A 16,165-nucleotide genomic window follows, 5' to 3' on the forward strand; every position below is an offset into this window, starting at 1 on the left:
ACTTATACACTAAATGGTAAGGTCCTAGGGAGTGTTGCTGAACAAAGACACCTTGGAGTGCAGGTTCATAGTTCTTTGAAAGTGGAGTCACAGACTGGATAGTGAAGGCAGCGTTTGGTATGCTTGTCTTTATTGGTCAGTGCATTGAGTGTGGAGTTGGAGGTCATGTTGCGGCTGTATGGGACATTGGTTAGTACTGTGTGCAATTCTGGTCACCTTCCTATTGAAAGGATGTTGTGAAACTTGTAAATCTTTTCTGAACCCTTTCAAGGATGTTGCCAGGGCTGGAGTGTTTGAACTGTAGGGAGAGGCTGAATAGGCTGGGGCTATTCTCCCTCAAATATCAGAGGCTGAGGAGTGTCCTTATAGGGGATAATGGATAGGGTAAATAGACAAGGTCTTTTCCCTGGAGTGGGGGAGTCCAGAACTAGAGGGCATAGGTTTACGGTGAGAGGGGAAAGATTTAAAAGGGACTAATGGGGCAACTTTTTCACAGAGAGGTGCTTGTTGGATGCTAAGGGAAAGTGGTGGAGGCTGGTATAATCACAATATTTAACAGGCATCTGGATAGGTATATGAATGGAGGGTTTAGAGGGATATGGGCTACATGCTGACAGATGGATCTAGATGAATTTAGGATATTTGGTTGGCATGGATGGTTTAAATTGAAGGGTCTGTACATGCTGTACATTTCTATGACTCTGTGGTCCCCTGGAAAATGAATCTGGGGAATTAATAATTGAGGATAAAAGATGACAGAAAATTGGAATAGATATTTCGTCAGTCTTCACTAAAGAGGATCCAGATTTTATGGAGGACATGAAAGAGGCATAAAGTTTAAGAACAGAGTTTATGCTGGAATTGTATAAAACATTGGTTAGGCCAGAACTAGAATATTGTGTGCAGTTCTGGATTCCAAGTTATAGGATGCAGAGGAGATTAACCAGGACATCTGGGTTGGACCGTTTCAGTTATGAAGAGAAATTGATCAGACTGGAGTTTATTTTCCTGAAAGGGAATTGAGATGTATAAAGTTGACAGAAAGAAACTTCCCTCTTTGGAGGGATCATTGACTGGGGGCATATGGTAAGAGGCACAAATTTCAAGGGAGATATAAGGAAAAACCTTTTTAACATGGGTGGTGGAGATCTGCAATCCATTGCCTGTAAGGGTGGTAGAGGCAGAAACCCTCAAAACATTTTAAATAGTTAAGAGTCCAAGAGATGTGCAGCATAGAAACAGACCCCTCAGTCCAACTTGTACGTGCCAACCAGACATCCTAAACTAACCTAGTCCCATTTGGCTCATATCCTTCTAAACCCTTCCTATTCATATACCCATCTAGATGCTTGTTGAATGTAGTAATTGTACCAGCCTCCTCCACTTCCTCTGGCGATTCATTCCACACATATCCTTTGCATGAAAACATTGCTCCTTAGGTTTCTTTTATTTCTTGCCCCTCTCCCATTAAATCAATGCCCTCTAGTTCTGGACTCTTCACCCCAGGGAAAAGAACTTGTCTATTCACCCTATCCATCCCTCTCATAATTTTATAAACGTCTAAGGTCACCTCTCAGCCTCTGAAGCTTAAGGGGAAATAGCCCCAGCCTATTCAGCCTCTCCCTATAACTCAAACACTCCACCCCTGGCAACAGCTTTGTAAATCGTTTCTGAGCCCTTTCAAGTTTCACAACATCCTTTCTGAAGTGCAGAGAGGCTTTGGAGCTCTAGTCCAGAATTCTCTCATGGTAAACTTGCAGGTTGAGTCAGTAGTTAGGAAGGCAAATGCACTGGTGGCATTTATTTTGAGAGGACTAAATATTTTAAAAAAACAGGAGTGTACTTCTGAGGCTCTATAAAGCTCTGGTCAGACCACATTTGGAGTATTGTGTGCAGTTTTGGAGCCCCATATCTCCAGGGGGGATGTACTGGCCCGGGAGCATGTTCAGATGAGGTTCATGAGAATGGTCCCAGGAATGAAAAATTTAACATATGAGGAACTTTTAAGGAGTTTAGAAGGATGAGGAGGCATCTAATTGAAACTTACAGAATACTGAATGACCTAGACAGAGTAGATGTTGGAAAAATGCCTCCATTGGTAGGTGAGGCTAGGACTCAAGGGCACAGCCTTTGAGTAAAAGACCTTTTTTAATGGAAATAAGGAAAAATTTCTTCAGTCAGAGTGGTGAACCTGTGGAATTCATTGCGTATATTTGAGTATATTTAAGACTGAGATAGATGGGTTCTTGGGCACCAAGGGTCTCTGGGAGAAAATGGGAGAATGGGGTTGAAAACAAAAGCCATAAATTAATGGTGGAATAGACTCGATTGGCTGAAAGGAGCAGGAATTATGCCAATGACCTATGGCCTTCCAACAGGAGGGAGATCAGAATTGCATGTACTTACCAAAATGTGAGCATCCAAACCAAGGAATTCAAGGCTTTGGGCCAGGTGCTGGAAAATGGAATTCGAGTCTTTTGGTACTTGTTTTTGACTGGCACAGACATGGTAGGCCAAAGGACCTTTCTCTTTGCTATAGATCTCTGACTCTATGGTAGAATCCTGGAAATAGCTACAAACCAGTAATTGTTTGGGAAGAGGCAACTTGAGACAAATATCAGGGAAATGCATCCGACTAAATCTGAGTTGACCAGTTCTCTCTCTCTCTCTCTCTCTCTCTCTCTCTCTCTCTCTCTCTCTCTCTCTTCTCCCCCCCCCCCCCCCCCCCCACCTCCCCAAGTCTGGGTCCTGGAGGATTTCGTCCAAGGGTCTTTTTTTTTAAATAAAAGTAGTCTGATAGTTGGTTGATGCTTTGGTTTTAATTTAACGAAACTAATTCGATTCAGAGAATATGCCTTTAGATTGGAAAATAGCTAATATAACTCTGACATTCAAAAAGGGAGAGAGGCAGGAAACTACTTGTTACTTGTCTTATTATTGAAGACATTTACAGAAGTTCAGGATAATCAGGTAGAGCCAACATTGTTTTGTCAAGGAAAGTCATGTTCCAACTAATTTCAACAAAGTTAAAAAATCACATGACACGAGATTATATTTTATTTGGAAGTACAAGCTTTCAGAGCGCTGCTCTTTTAGGTGTTGTGTGCTTTTTAACTTTGTCCACCCTGGTCCAACACAGGCACCTTCACAACATAACTGATTTGGAGTTATTTGAAGAAGTAACTTGTGCTGTAGAGAAAGGAGAACTGGTATTGTACTTGGATATCCATAAGGCATTTGATAAGGTGCCATATCAAAGGATATTGTTAAAAAAAAGCTCATAGTGCGTGGGGTAATATATTTGCGTGGAATGATGATTGGCTGGGTAACAGGAAATGGAGAGGAATAAATGATTTTTTTTTAGTCTACTTGGATATCTCAAGTGATGTATCACAAGGGTTGGTGGTTAAGCTTCAACTCTTTACAGTTCATATAAATGATTTTGTTGAAGAGACTGAAGTAATTTGTTGATGATGCCAGGGTATGAAGGGAAGTGATTTTTGAAGAAGCTATGAGTCTACAAACCTACTGGCAAATGAAGTACAATGGAAGTAAAATATGGCAAAGTGTAAAATTCATTTTTGGCTGAAAGAATAAGCATTTATATATCTGAATAGTGAGAGGATCTGAGTGTCAAATGCATGAATCACAGCTGGTTAATATGCAGGTACAGCAAATAATCAGGAAAGATAATTGAATATTAAGATCTATTATGGGGGAATTGAATGCAAGAATAGGGAGGTTGTGTGTCAATTATACATGCATTGGTGAAACTGCATTTGGAGTTGTGTGTGTGGTATTGGTCATTGTACTTATGGAATAATGTTGATGCATTAGAAGCATTTCATAAGGTTTACTAGACAAATAACCTGGAATGAGCGGATTGCTTTGGGCAAAGCTAGACAGACTTTCCCTGTATGCCTGGAGTTCAGAAGAGTCAGAGCTAACTTAATTGAAACTTGTAAGATCCTGAATTGACTGAATGGATGTCAAAAAGATGATCCCTCATGTGGGAGAATCTAGAAATAGGGGTCATATTTTTAAAAAAAGTCAGCCATTTACGATATAGATGAGAAAGCATTCCCTTCCTCAAAAAAGCTTTAGATGTTGTATCTTTAACTATTTTTAAGGCAGATATGTATAGGTCCTTCAGTACCAAGAGCTGGAAGATTATTGGGATATGCAGCGATGTAGAATTGATTAAAATCATATCAACCCTAGTCTTATTGAATCGTGGAGTAGGCTTGAAGGGCTGATTGGTCTATTCTTCCTTGGAGAAAGTGAGGACTGCATATATTGGAAATCAGAGTTGAGAGTGTGGTGCTGGAAAAGCACAGCAGGTCAGGCAGCATCTGAGGAGCAGGAGAATCGACGTTTCGGGTAAGAGTCTTTCATTAGGAATGAAGCTTGTGAGCTGGGAGGAAGGTAACTGAGAATGCGATAGGTAGACTGAGGTGGGGGTAATGGTGATAAGTCAGAGGAGTGTGGGAACGAAGATGGACAGATGGCACTGCCCTCATGGTGCGTCCTAAGTTAGAATTGGGATAAGGTGGGGGGAGGGGAAATGAGGAAACTGGTGAAATTCACTTTGATGCCTTGCAATTAATGTGGATTTCACCAGTCACATGGCATCGATGTGGATTTTACCAGTCTTCTCTTTTTCCACCCCCAACCACCACCACCCCCCCATCCCAGTTCCAATCTTCGAACTCGGCACCGCCCTCATGACCTGTCCTACCTGTCCACCTTTGTTCCCACCCTCCTCTCCGACCTATCACCATTACTCCCACTTCCATCTACCTATCACACTCTCAGCTACCTTGCCCCCCAGCCCCACCGCACTTTTGTTTATCTCTGCAGCCCCTCTGCTCATAAACCTCAATCCATGAAGGGCTCTCGCCCGAAATGTTGATTCTCCTGCTCCTCGGATGCTGCTTGACCTGCTGTGCTTTTCCAGTGCTCCACTCTGTACTGTTGTTCCATGTTCATATGTACCTCTACACAATAACCTGTGTTTGCATAGCCTTATTGACGCACACTATAATTGTGAAACATCAAACTGGGATAATCCAAAACTCTAGTTATTGCAAAACTTCTGGCCATTCCTGTTGGCAAATTAAGAAATCCAGTAGAAAGATACTCGCGCTAAACTGAAGTTTTGGACTGGTAACTCTAAATAAACCAAACTTGGGCATACTTGTCATATGAACATACCAACCAATTAGACCAGAATTTCGTCTATGCTAGAGTGTGAAATTACAGGGCAAGCCTGCAGCAATACCTACAAAATGGTCCTGAATGATTAAGCACCATGGATGAAATCGGACTGTTTTACTGTCTTTTGCCCAAATCCATCTGCAATGTGTAAAGATGAAATGTTACATGTTTTGGTGTGTGCTAACATGAATGACAAGCGAAAAGCTGCTGTTTTGTATGTTAAAGTCCAAGAAGCTAAGATTGCTTTGTGAATGTTAAGACACTACCCACACAACATGAGGCATACCAGATTGCTTGGAAGGCCTCCTGAAGTTTTGAGATGTGAATCAAGCAAGAGGACAAGATTAATATCAAAAGAATAAAAGGAAGGTCTTTGCCCAAATGATCCTAAAATGTTTGAATGCCCAGACAATTTCCTTCTCATTTTGACACAAAAATGAGCAAAATGCATTTGACTGTCTTAAAAAAAAAATGGCAGTCTGTTTCATACTATTCTAAAGCCAGCACAGTGAGCAGGACAAGGTTACTGAACCAACCCAGAGCTATCTCTATTTTTTTCAGTGCATTTTACTGTAAAAGGACAGGCCATTATGATGTAGGAACAAATTGGTTTTTCATTGTACTTCATGCAGACTACATTTGCAAACAAATGATGTCATGTTGGGCTATCACAACACTGCTTAAAACAGATTTGAGGGTGAATCCCCGAGATTAAATTTGATATGATTTTACTGTTGCAGACATTTCATAAGGAGAAGAGGGGCAAACTGATTTAGATTGCTGATGGCACATCTGTCAGTGGCAGGGCTAAGGGAATGTGAAGTTGCTTAAGGTGCTAGAATTATTAGATCAAAGACAGGGAGATTTGAAAATGGGATGAAACAAGGAGATGTACTAAGGAAGATGTTTTTTCTGTTCCCAGCTATTTACCTGTTCTATCGGCTTATGGCATTGAAGACTCTTAACATTTATATTGTTAGCATTTAATTGTTCTTTAGTATTCCATTTTGAGCCAAGCTAATGTGAACTTGGTGCTGATAATTGTCATTATCAGGATCAATTCTTAGTAATAATATTGCAGCACTTATCATACAAATTTTCTATTTTGCAGGCTATTCATTCCGTGGCTTGGCATCATGAAGGAAAACAGTTTGTTTGCAGCCATTCAGATGGTAGCCTTACTATCTGGAATGTAAAATCTCCCATCAAACCTGCACAAATTATTACACCACATGGTAGGTATGAACTTGTTTGTGCGGTCTTACAGTCTTTGACGTAAAAGCACAAAAATATGGAACACAGAAGGTAGACATTTGGTCTAGTGCACCTGTTTTAACTAAAGAAAAACTATCTGACCTAATCCCATTTTTCAGTTCAGGCTATAGCCTTATAGGTGGAGGCATTTCGGGTGGATAACCAAGTGACTTTAAATGTAAGCAAGAATGTCGACCCTGCTCCGCTTTCAATATGATTGTGGTTGATCATTCAACTCAATAGCCTGTTCCTGCTATAGACTTTAATTCCTTTAACCATAATTGTTATATCCAACTCCTCCTTGAAAATATATGATCTTTTGACCTCAAATCCTTTTGCTCACTACTTTCTCTGGGTGGAGAAACTTCTCATCTCAGTCCTGCTTTTCCCAGTACCCTTATTCTCTGATCCTTGGTTCTGGAATCCGACCCCATCATTGGGAACATTCTTCCTGCATATTCCCTGTGTTGTTCTTTCAGATTTTTATAGGTTTCTAAGACATCCCTCCTCCTACCCCATTCTTCTGAGCTTCAGTGAATTTAATAGCCCCCCCTCATATGCCCATCCTGCTATCTGTTTGGTAAACTTTTGCTGCCCTACTTCTTTAGCAAGGACATCCATTCTCAGATAAGGAGACCAAAACTGCACTCACTAATTTAGGTGTGTTCTTGCCAAGCCATCCTGTAAAATGGCACCAGTACATCACTGTTCCTGTTCTTGAATCCTCCCACTGTGAAGGCCAACGCACTATTTTCTGCCTTCATCATCCGGTGCAACTCCAACCTTGCGTTCAGCACCAGGTGTACTTGGACACCCAGGCTTCATTGCACATTTCTTTCAATTTGTAGCCATTTAACTAATAATCTGCCTTCCTGCTTTTGCTTCCAAATATGCTTCATTTATCCATATTGTACTGCATCTGCTCTGCATTTGCTCACTCTCACAGCTTGTCCAAACCATACTAAAGTGTCTCTGCATCCTTCTCTCTCTCTCTCACACCCAGCTTTGTGTCACTTGGAGATAATAGTTCAATGAACCAAATCATTAATATATATTGTGAAAAGCTGGGATCCTTAGACTGATCCCTTCTGTACTGCACTAGCCACTGCCTGCTATTTGGAAAAATACCTATTTATTTCTGTTTTGTTTCCTGTCTGCCAACCAATCTTTTTACCCATCATCGTACAGCACCCAATCCCTTTAATTTTGTATGTTACTCGAAAAGTCCAAATAGACCACATCCACTAACTCCCCCTCATCAACTCTACTAGTTACGTCCTCATGAAATTCCAGTAGATTTGTCAAGCATGATTTCCCTTTCTGTCTGATCCTGTCACTTTTCCAAACGTTGAGAAATCTTTTCTAGTGGACTTAAGCATTTTTCCCACTCTTTACAGCAGGCTGATTTGGTCTACAATTTCCAGTTTTCTCACTGTAAGTAGAGGGATTACTTTAGCTATCCCCCAAATTGAAGGAACTGTCCCACAATCTGTAAAATTTTGAAAGATGACCACCAACGCTTCCGCTATCTCCAGGGTGTCTTCCTTAAGTACCCCGGGGTACAACTTACCAGGGTATAGCCTGGAGATTTTTCAGCCTTCAGTCTCCTCAATTTCTCCAATGCTGTTACTCTACTAATACTGATTTCTTTCACTGACCCCTGTGTCCCCCAATATTTCTGATACGTTATTTGTGTCCTCATTTGTGAACATAACCAAAGTATATATTTGGTTTGCCATTTCTTTGTTCCCCATTATAATTCCCTTGTTTCTGACTGTAAGGGACATTTGTCCTCACTATCTTCTTTTGTCTTCACACATCTGTAGACACTTTTTTAAAATGTTCCCTGCAGGCTAGCTTACTCTATTCTCCCTTTCTTAAGGGCAGCACGGTGGCTCAGTGATTAGCACTGCTGCCTCACAGAGGCAGGAACTCTGCTCGATTCCAGCCTCTGCAACTGTCTGTGTGGAGTTTGTACATTCTCCCCGTGTCTGTGTGGGTTTCCTCCGGGTGCTCCGGTTTCCCCCCACAATCCAAAAGATATGCAGGTTACTTTAATTGGCCATGCTAAATTGCCCATAGTGTTCATGGGTGTGTAGGCTAGATGCATTAGTCAGAGGTAAAATATACGGTAAGGATAAAGGTCTGGGTGGGTTACGGTTCGGAAAATCAGTGTGGACTTGTTAGGCTGAAGGGCCTGTTTCCACACTGTAGGGATTCTATTCCATGATTAATCCGTCCGTTGGTGCTCCTTTGCTGAATTCTAAACTAATCCTGTTTCTCTAGTCTTTTTTTTCCTCATTAATTTGTGTGCCTCTCCTTGGATCTAAAACTAATTTCAATTTCCCTTGTAAACTGTGGTGTAGCTACCTTTCTCATTTTACTTTTGTGCCAGATAGGAATGAGCAATTGTTTCAGTTCACCCATGTGCTCTTTGAACATTGTAGTTGCCTCTCCACTGTCTTCCCTTTAAGTAATGTTCCCCAATTCATCATAGCTAGTGCATTCCTCATACCATTGTAGCTTCCCTTATTTAGATTCAGATCCAAGTCTCTAAATCAGTTATGTTACTCTATATCCTGATGAATTCTATCATATTATGGTCACTCATCCTAAAGGGACCTTGCACAGCTCGATTGCCAACTACTCCTTTCTCATGACATGATACCCAGTATAGAATGGCCTGTTTTCCAGTTGGTTCCTCAGCAAATTTGTCCAGAAAACCATCTGGTCTATGCTCCAGGAATAATTATTCTTACTAATTTGATTTGCTCATCTCTATATGCAGATTTGAAGTTAACCATTATTGCAAATGTTTCTTTGTTGCATGCCTCTCTAATTTTATGTTTAACATCTTTCCCAAAATTATCTTTGCAGTATGGGAGTTTATATATAGCCCCACTAATATTTTTGCCCTTGGTCTTTCTCAGCTCTACCCATACAAGTACTCATACAGTTCTTCTTGTCCACTGTACTTAGGCACCTCAAATTTTTGCACCTTAATTAAATCACCCCTTAGCCTACTTTGTTCCAAAGAACAGGACCCCAGCCAATGTAGTTTTTCTTCATAGCTAAGATTATACACATCTGACAAGACCCTTGTATCTTTTCTTTTATGATTACATTCTCCTTGTCATGTAGTGCTCAGAAACATACACAGTTCTCTCCATGTGACTTAGTGTTTTATATAGTTTTTTTTTTATTCAGGGGATGAGGTCATCACTGGTCAGGCCAACATTTATTGCCCATCCCAAATCGCCCAGCAGTTAAGTCAACCACATTGCTGCTGGTCTGGAGTCGCATGTAGACCAGACCCCAGTAAGGATGGTAGATTCCTTCCCTAAAAGACATTTGTGAACCAGATGGGTTTTTCTGACAATCAACAGTGAATCCATGGTCTCCGTTAGACTCTTAATTCCATATTTCCTTTTTTTAATTGAATTCAAATTCCATCATCTGCCATGACAGAACTTGAACCTGGCTGAATCTCTGAATTAGCAGTCTGGCAATAACACCACTAGATTGTTACTTCCCCATAAAGTTCTTCTCATGACCACTTCATACAATCAACATTTTCTTGTTTATTTTAACCTTGGTGATTAAAGATTAGTACCTTTAATTTTGTTCTTAACCATCATATGCATCTGTCCTCCTACCTTTAAATTTGAATGGACACTAGAAAAGGTCCGTCTGTTCCCCTATACTTAATATCATTGAATTCCAGAGGTGAGTTGAGAATGATAGCCCTTGTCATCAAGTTTGCACTCGACTGCACGTGACATTAGGGGTTCCTAGCAAAACTAGAATCGATGGGTAATGGGACAAAGTTGCTGGTTAGAATTATACTTGGTCCATAGGAATGTGGCTGTGCTTGTTCGAGGTCAATCTGCTCTGCTCCAGGGCATCTCTGCAGAATATCCTCAAGGTAATGCCCTAAGCCCAACCATCTGCAGCTGCTTCATCAATGACTGTGCCTCCATCATAAAATTAGAAGTTACGATGTTCACCAATGATTGTACAATGTTCAATACCATTTGTTACTCCTCAGCTACTGAAACAGTCCATGTTCAAATGGAGCAAGTTCTGGATAATGTCCAGGCCTGGGCTGACAAATGGCAAGTAACATTCAAGTCACACATGCTAGGCAATGACCATGTCCCACAAAAGACAATCCAATCACTGTACCATGACATTTGGTGGTGTTACCATCATTGAATCTACTGTTATTGACATCCTGGGGTTACCATTCACCAGAAACTCACTGGATTCACCACATAATCACAGATGCTGGGAATGCAGCATCAAATAACTCACTCCCTGACTCCCCAGAGCCTGTCTGCCATCGACAAGGCATAAGTCAGGAGGGTGATGGAATACTCCCCACCTTGCTGGATGAATGCAGCTCCAACAAGACTCAAACATGACACCATTCAGGACACGGCAACCTGCTGAAATGGCATCTCCTCCACAAACATCCAGTTACTCCTCCACCAACACTCAGCAACAGCTTGTACTATCTACAAGATGCACTGCAGAAATTCACCAAAGCTCCTTAGATAGCACCTTCCAAGACCATGTTCACTTCTGTCTCGAAGGAATGGGCAATGGATACATGGGGACATCATTGGCAAGGTCCTAAGCAAGCCATTCACCATCCTAACTTGGAAATACCGTACCATTCTGATTTGTCATTGGATCAGCTTCCTGAAATTCTCTCCCTAAAGATATTGTGGGTCTACATACAACAGATGGATTGGAGTGGTTCAAGCGGCAGCTTATCAACGCCTTCGTGATGGCAACTTGGAATGGGGAATAAATGCCAGACAGCCAGTGATGCCATTATCACGTGTGAATCTGCTAAATTATTGTATATTAAGGAGTTATGGAATTTTAGGTATTTACATGAAGACACAATTTTGTCAAAGCGTTTGTCTTATACTCATCGTAGCAATTTGCAAGAAGTACCAAAACAACATTTATACCCCTGTTCAAGAGGAGCGTAATGCCTTGACTAACCAGAATTAACCTGCCTGGTTTAACTAGAAAACATCACCTGACTGTTAGTCATTATTAACTGGTGCAATTCCCTTTAATATCAGAGTCCACTTGTCAACAGCACTTTCCTGTTATTTACTGTAAATGTTGTTTTCCCTTCCTTCAGTATTTCTTGCAAATTGTCCAGAAGAATGCAAGACAACAATCTTGCAATACAGAAAAGTGCCTTCAGCCCATCACTTCTAAAGTCACCATAATCCTATCAGACTATTGGGCTCATTTGACAGAGGCAGCTGATGGTAGTTTCACCTGAGAGTCACCACACCTCAGGTGATGGGGAGTGTTAAGAAGGCCTTTGTAACAACCTAAGTCAGTATGGGAGTTTGCATTATTTCTGCATCACTCTAAACTAGCCATCCAGCCAATTTGGCTAACCAACCCCTTTTAGCTGTCCTCAAATTCTAAACCGCCAAGACTAATTCCTGAATTATTACAATACAGGAGAGTAAACAGCCTTTTGTGGTTGTACCAGCACCACGAAAATTAATCACTTAGTCCCAATTACCTGCCTATTTCCTCTAACTTTACAATTTTTCTTCTTGTCGGGCAAATATCAAATTCCGTGTTGAAAGCTATGACTGAAGCTCCTTCCTTCGCAATTGCTCAGTGCATTCCAGTTTCAGACCACTCCCTGCATAATAATCATTTCCTCATTATCATTTGTTGTTCATTCTTGCTAACTATTTTAAACTGGCATTTTGCTGTTCTTTATTCTCCCACCAATGGGATTGGTTACTCATTTTGTCTTTTATGCCTGAGCATCTCATGATTTTGAATGCCTTATGCAAATTATCCTTTGAAGGAGAAGCAATCTAGCTTCTCCAACAATATACATAACTGAAGTATGTCATTCCCTTTTCTGTCATAGCCTTTTCTGTACCCTCTCCTTGCCTTCACATTCTTTCTAAAGCCTAGTGTCCAGAATTGAATATGATGCTCCATTTGAGGCTTCGTTTATTAAGAAGGTCCACCATAATGTCATTGTTCTGAAACTCTATTCCTGTAATTAAAATCAAAGTTCCTGTATTCTCTTGTGTTGTGAGAGCTAATGCATTTGTCCTCCTGAAATGCATTAGCTCTCACTTCTTTGGATTGAATTCCGAATGCCACTTTCTGCCTACCTGTATTGTCTTGCTGCAAAATACAGCTTTCATCTTTACTATCAACCAACTGATTAGGTTTTTGTATTTTCAAACTTTCTAATTATAGCCTGTGTTTAAGTGTAAATCATTGATGCATACCACAGAAACCAAATGAGCATTCCAGTCATAAACATCTGCCCTGTAATTGTTCATAGAATTATAGAATCTGTACAGTGTGAAAGCAGGCCATTTGGCCCTTCGAGTCCACATCTATGAAAAGCATCCCACCCAGACCCACCCCACTACCTATTCTTGTAACCCTGCACTTCCCATGGTGAATCCAACTAGCCTGCAATTCCCTGAACACTATGGGCAATTTATCATGGCCATCCACTTTACCTGCATGTTTTTGAACTGTGGGAGGAAGTCGGAGCACCAGAGGAAACTCTCTCAGACATGGAGAGAATGTGTGAGTTCCACACAGTAAGTAGCCTGAAGATGGAATTGAACTGGGGTCCCTGGTGCTGAGAGGCAGCAGTGCTAACTACTGAACCACCATGCCACCCTTGGGTAAACTTCACTCTATCCCTTGCTGCTGCTTTAAATAAAAATATGTCAGCAGTCCTCTGGCATTATACTTGTAACCAAATTGGATTGAGAAATGGTGACCACTGTTTCCTCCTTTACTACTTTTGACAGCAGCAATTACTTTTGATCCAAGCCTGATTACTTCTCTATTCAAAGATCTCAAGTCCCTTGAATATTTTCCTTCTCCATGATGTGTGTCATCAACATTTCTCATTTCTCCTTAACAACAATATCTCTATTAATTTCCCTCTTCTTTGTGAAGGCTGGCCCATATTATTCATGACTGCCATTTTTCATCAATGATTGCCTTCATGCTCAATTTTAGTTTTGACCTTTGCTATGTCTTACTCTTCCCATACTTATTCTCTCTCGCTGTTATAAAACCTCTTCAACTCATTCATAGAACTATTGCTATAAACTTCAACTTAAACCATAAGCCTTAAACCTGAATGTGTTTATTGCCTCTCTACACCTGTTGATTTGCTTTTGTAATGGTGAGAATGTCTATTAAATGTTCTTTTACACTCTTGTAATATTTTACAGCTTGCTCTCTTTCTGTTTTTGAACTGCATGTGTATTTCTGATTGTATGGACTATAATCTAGCCAGCGATGTCTTTCCTGTTCTTTCAAAGTCTAAATATATCCTATATTGCAGAGCAAACTTTGGACATGACTTGAAAGAAAACAGCAGTTCCTTGGCTATAACAAGTTATTCTGTGCTGTCAAATCCAAGAAACTGCTCAATGAAAGCGTGCATATCACTGTATAGATTTATCTCCAAAAGGAGCTACCTCCCAAATGCATTAGCCAGATACTGAATGAATGGATTGAGGTAAAACCTCCCTCAGTGGGTTCTTCCCAGCTGGGAAGTCAGACAAAGAAATTCAATCCAATTCCTAATTTTTAACTCTGTTTAATAGTTCTTTGAAGTCTTTAGCCTAAATAAAATGAACAGCTTCCTAGGTGGAGTTAATTCCTCCTTAGCAAGGAAGAATGATCAAATACTTCAGCACAGGAGCATGAGCTCTGTATTTTTGCCCAGTAGTATAGCATTGTCATGTGCACACTGAATTTGAAGAGGGGAGGCTGAACTAATGAACTCTACACTTAATCCAACATTGCTTTCAGGAAAGCTGCCAAAAGATGGGAAGAAAGCAGAGCCTTGCAAACCCATCCTCAAAGTGGAATATAGAACCTGTAAATCTGGGTATGTGTTCAATCCTTTCTATTAAAGTATTTGTGTTCTGTTCTTTGAAATGTTGTTGCTCAAAAAATATAGAAATTTTCGATATTATCTCCTTGCAATTATTGGATGCTGTTGGAACCTCTTTCAACAGTGGCGTAAGTTCATTGCGACAACACCTTTTAGACTGTTGGAAATTTGTCAAAATCTGTCGAGTTTGTGGGAAAATTCTAGAGTTAAGTATTAAATATTTGACACAGATATACTTTTAATGAACATCAAATATTTTTGTCTCTTGCTTCTCCTTGCCATCTCTTTATATATGCAGTACTTTAAATGATGTAGAACATACTGTTTATCTTTGTGTAAAGCCAATCATATGAAGACATTCAGATTTTAAATTTATCCTGCAAGTCTAGATAGGCTAAAAGCTATTCACTATATTGGAGTACAACTTTCAAATTCTAGGGGTTCCCATTGAGCAAAAATTTAATTGGAGCAGCCATATGAATATTGAGGGGTTGAGATCATAGAATTCTAACAGTGTGGAAGCAGGCTGTTGGCCCATTTGAGTTCATACTAACACGCTGAAGAACACCCCATCCAGAACTAACCCCCTATTCTATCACTGTAACCCTGCATTTTCTGTTCCTAATCACCTAGTCTGCACATCTCTTGACACTATGGACAATTTAGCATAGCCAAACCACCTAACTGCACACGTTTTGAACTGGGGGAGGAGACCGGGACACCTGGAGGAAACCCATGCAGACACTGAGAATATGCAAACTCCACACTGTCGCACAAGGCTGGAATTGAACCTGGGTCCCTGGCACTGTGTGGCAGCAATGCTAGCCACTGAGCCACCAAGAGCATCCTTGAGCATATTAAGTGGTGGAGCAGGCTCGAGGGGCTGAATTGCTTGCTCCTGTAGCCAGTTCTTATGCCTTACATAAAGGAAAATCATACAGTAGAAAGAACCTCCTCTGCTGACTACTGTGAGCTCACCTACTCCCCCTGGTGGATAATGGGGAATGTCCAGAATGATATGTACTGTAATTAATAGTGATTGAAAACTTTGGAGTGACAAACATGGTGAATTTCAGTGAAGGAGAAGGTGAGGCTCAGTTCAGAATAGGGATGAATTATATTTAGCTAGTAAAGACGGGCAGCATTGAGTTTGGCTCAATTCTCGGGTCTAAGTAGGAAACCCAGTTTATGCACTATTGACTTGAACTTATCTAGTCATCTCAAAGGAAATGCAGTTAAGATACTTCTGGGTGAGTGTATTTTTAAAACAAAAGTGCCTTGTATGTTAAGCTCTAAGTAATTCCGTCATCTACAACTTTGTAAGTGGCCTCTTGGCACACCACAAGTCCCAGTGGAAGCAGTACTCGAGATAATGTTGAGTATTCTTAGCATGCAAGTGCATATCCAAAATCCCATTCATAGACAATGGGTAGGTGGTGGAGAGGAGGAAACAGGCATCAGTATCTGGAGAAAACATACAGAAATTGCTGGAAAATCTCAACAGATCTGGAAGCATCTAAAGAGAGAAATCAGAGTTAACATTTTGAGTCCAGTGACCATTCCTTAGAATTAGTATCTGGTGTTTTTAAACCTGCTTACAGAGACCAAACTATAGATTATTAATGTTCCAAAATTGGCCTTTTGAAAATTTTGCATGTCCACTTGATGGCATTTACGTAACATGGGTCAAATTTTGTAATCTCATTAACGATTTTTGAGAAGGAGTTTCCATTTAAGTTTGTGGAGAAAACGATA

At 40.6% G+C, this 16,165-nt stretch overlaps 1 protein-coding gene across 7 annotated transcripts in view; it reads left to right on the forward strand.

Annotated features, from left to right (window-relative positions):
* stxbp5a (syntaxin binding protein 5a (tomosyn)) overlaps positions 1–16,165 on the forward strand; it is a 231,444-nt gene that overhangs the window by 105,119 nt on the left and 110,160 nt on the right. For all 7 annotated transcript variants that reach the window (XM_060831736.1, XM_060831737.1, XM_060831741.1 and 4 more), the window contains exons 8-9: positions 6,329–6,452; positions 14,326–14,404. In XM_060831736.1, coding sequence (XP_060687719.1) covers positions 6,329–6,452; positions 14,326–14,404 — 203 coding nt within the window. The remainder of the gene's footprint in view (positions 1–6,328; positions 6,453–14,325; positions 14,405–16,165) is intronic.

Source organism: Hemiscyllium ocellatum, chromosome 10, assembly GCF_020745735.1.
Source record: "Hemiscyllium ocellatum isolate sHemOce1 chromosome 10, sHemOce1.pat.X.cur, whole genome shotgun sequence".
NCBI classification, from domain to species: Eukaryota; Metazoa; Chordata; class Chondrichthyes; order Orectolobiformes; family Hemiscylliidae; genus Hemiscyllium; species Hemiscyllium ocellatum.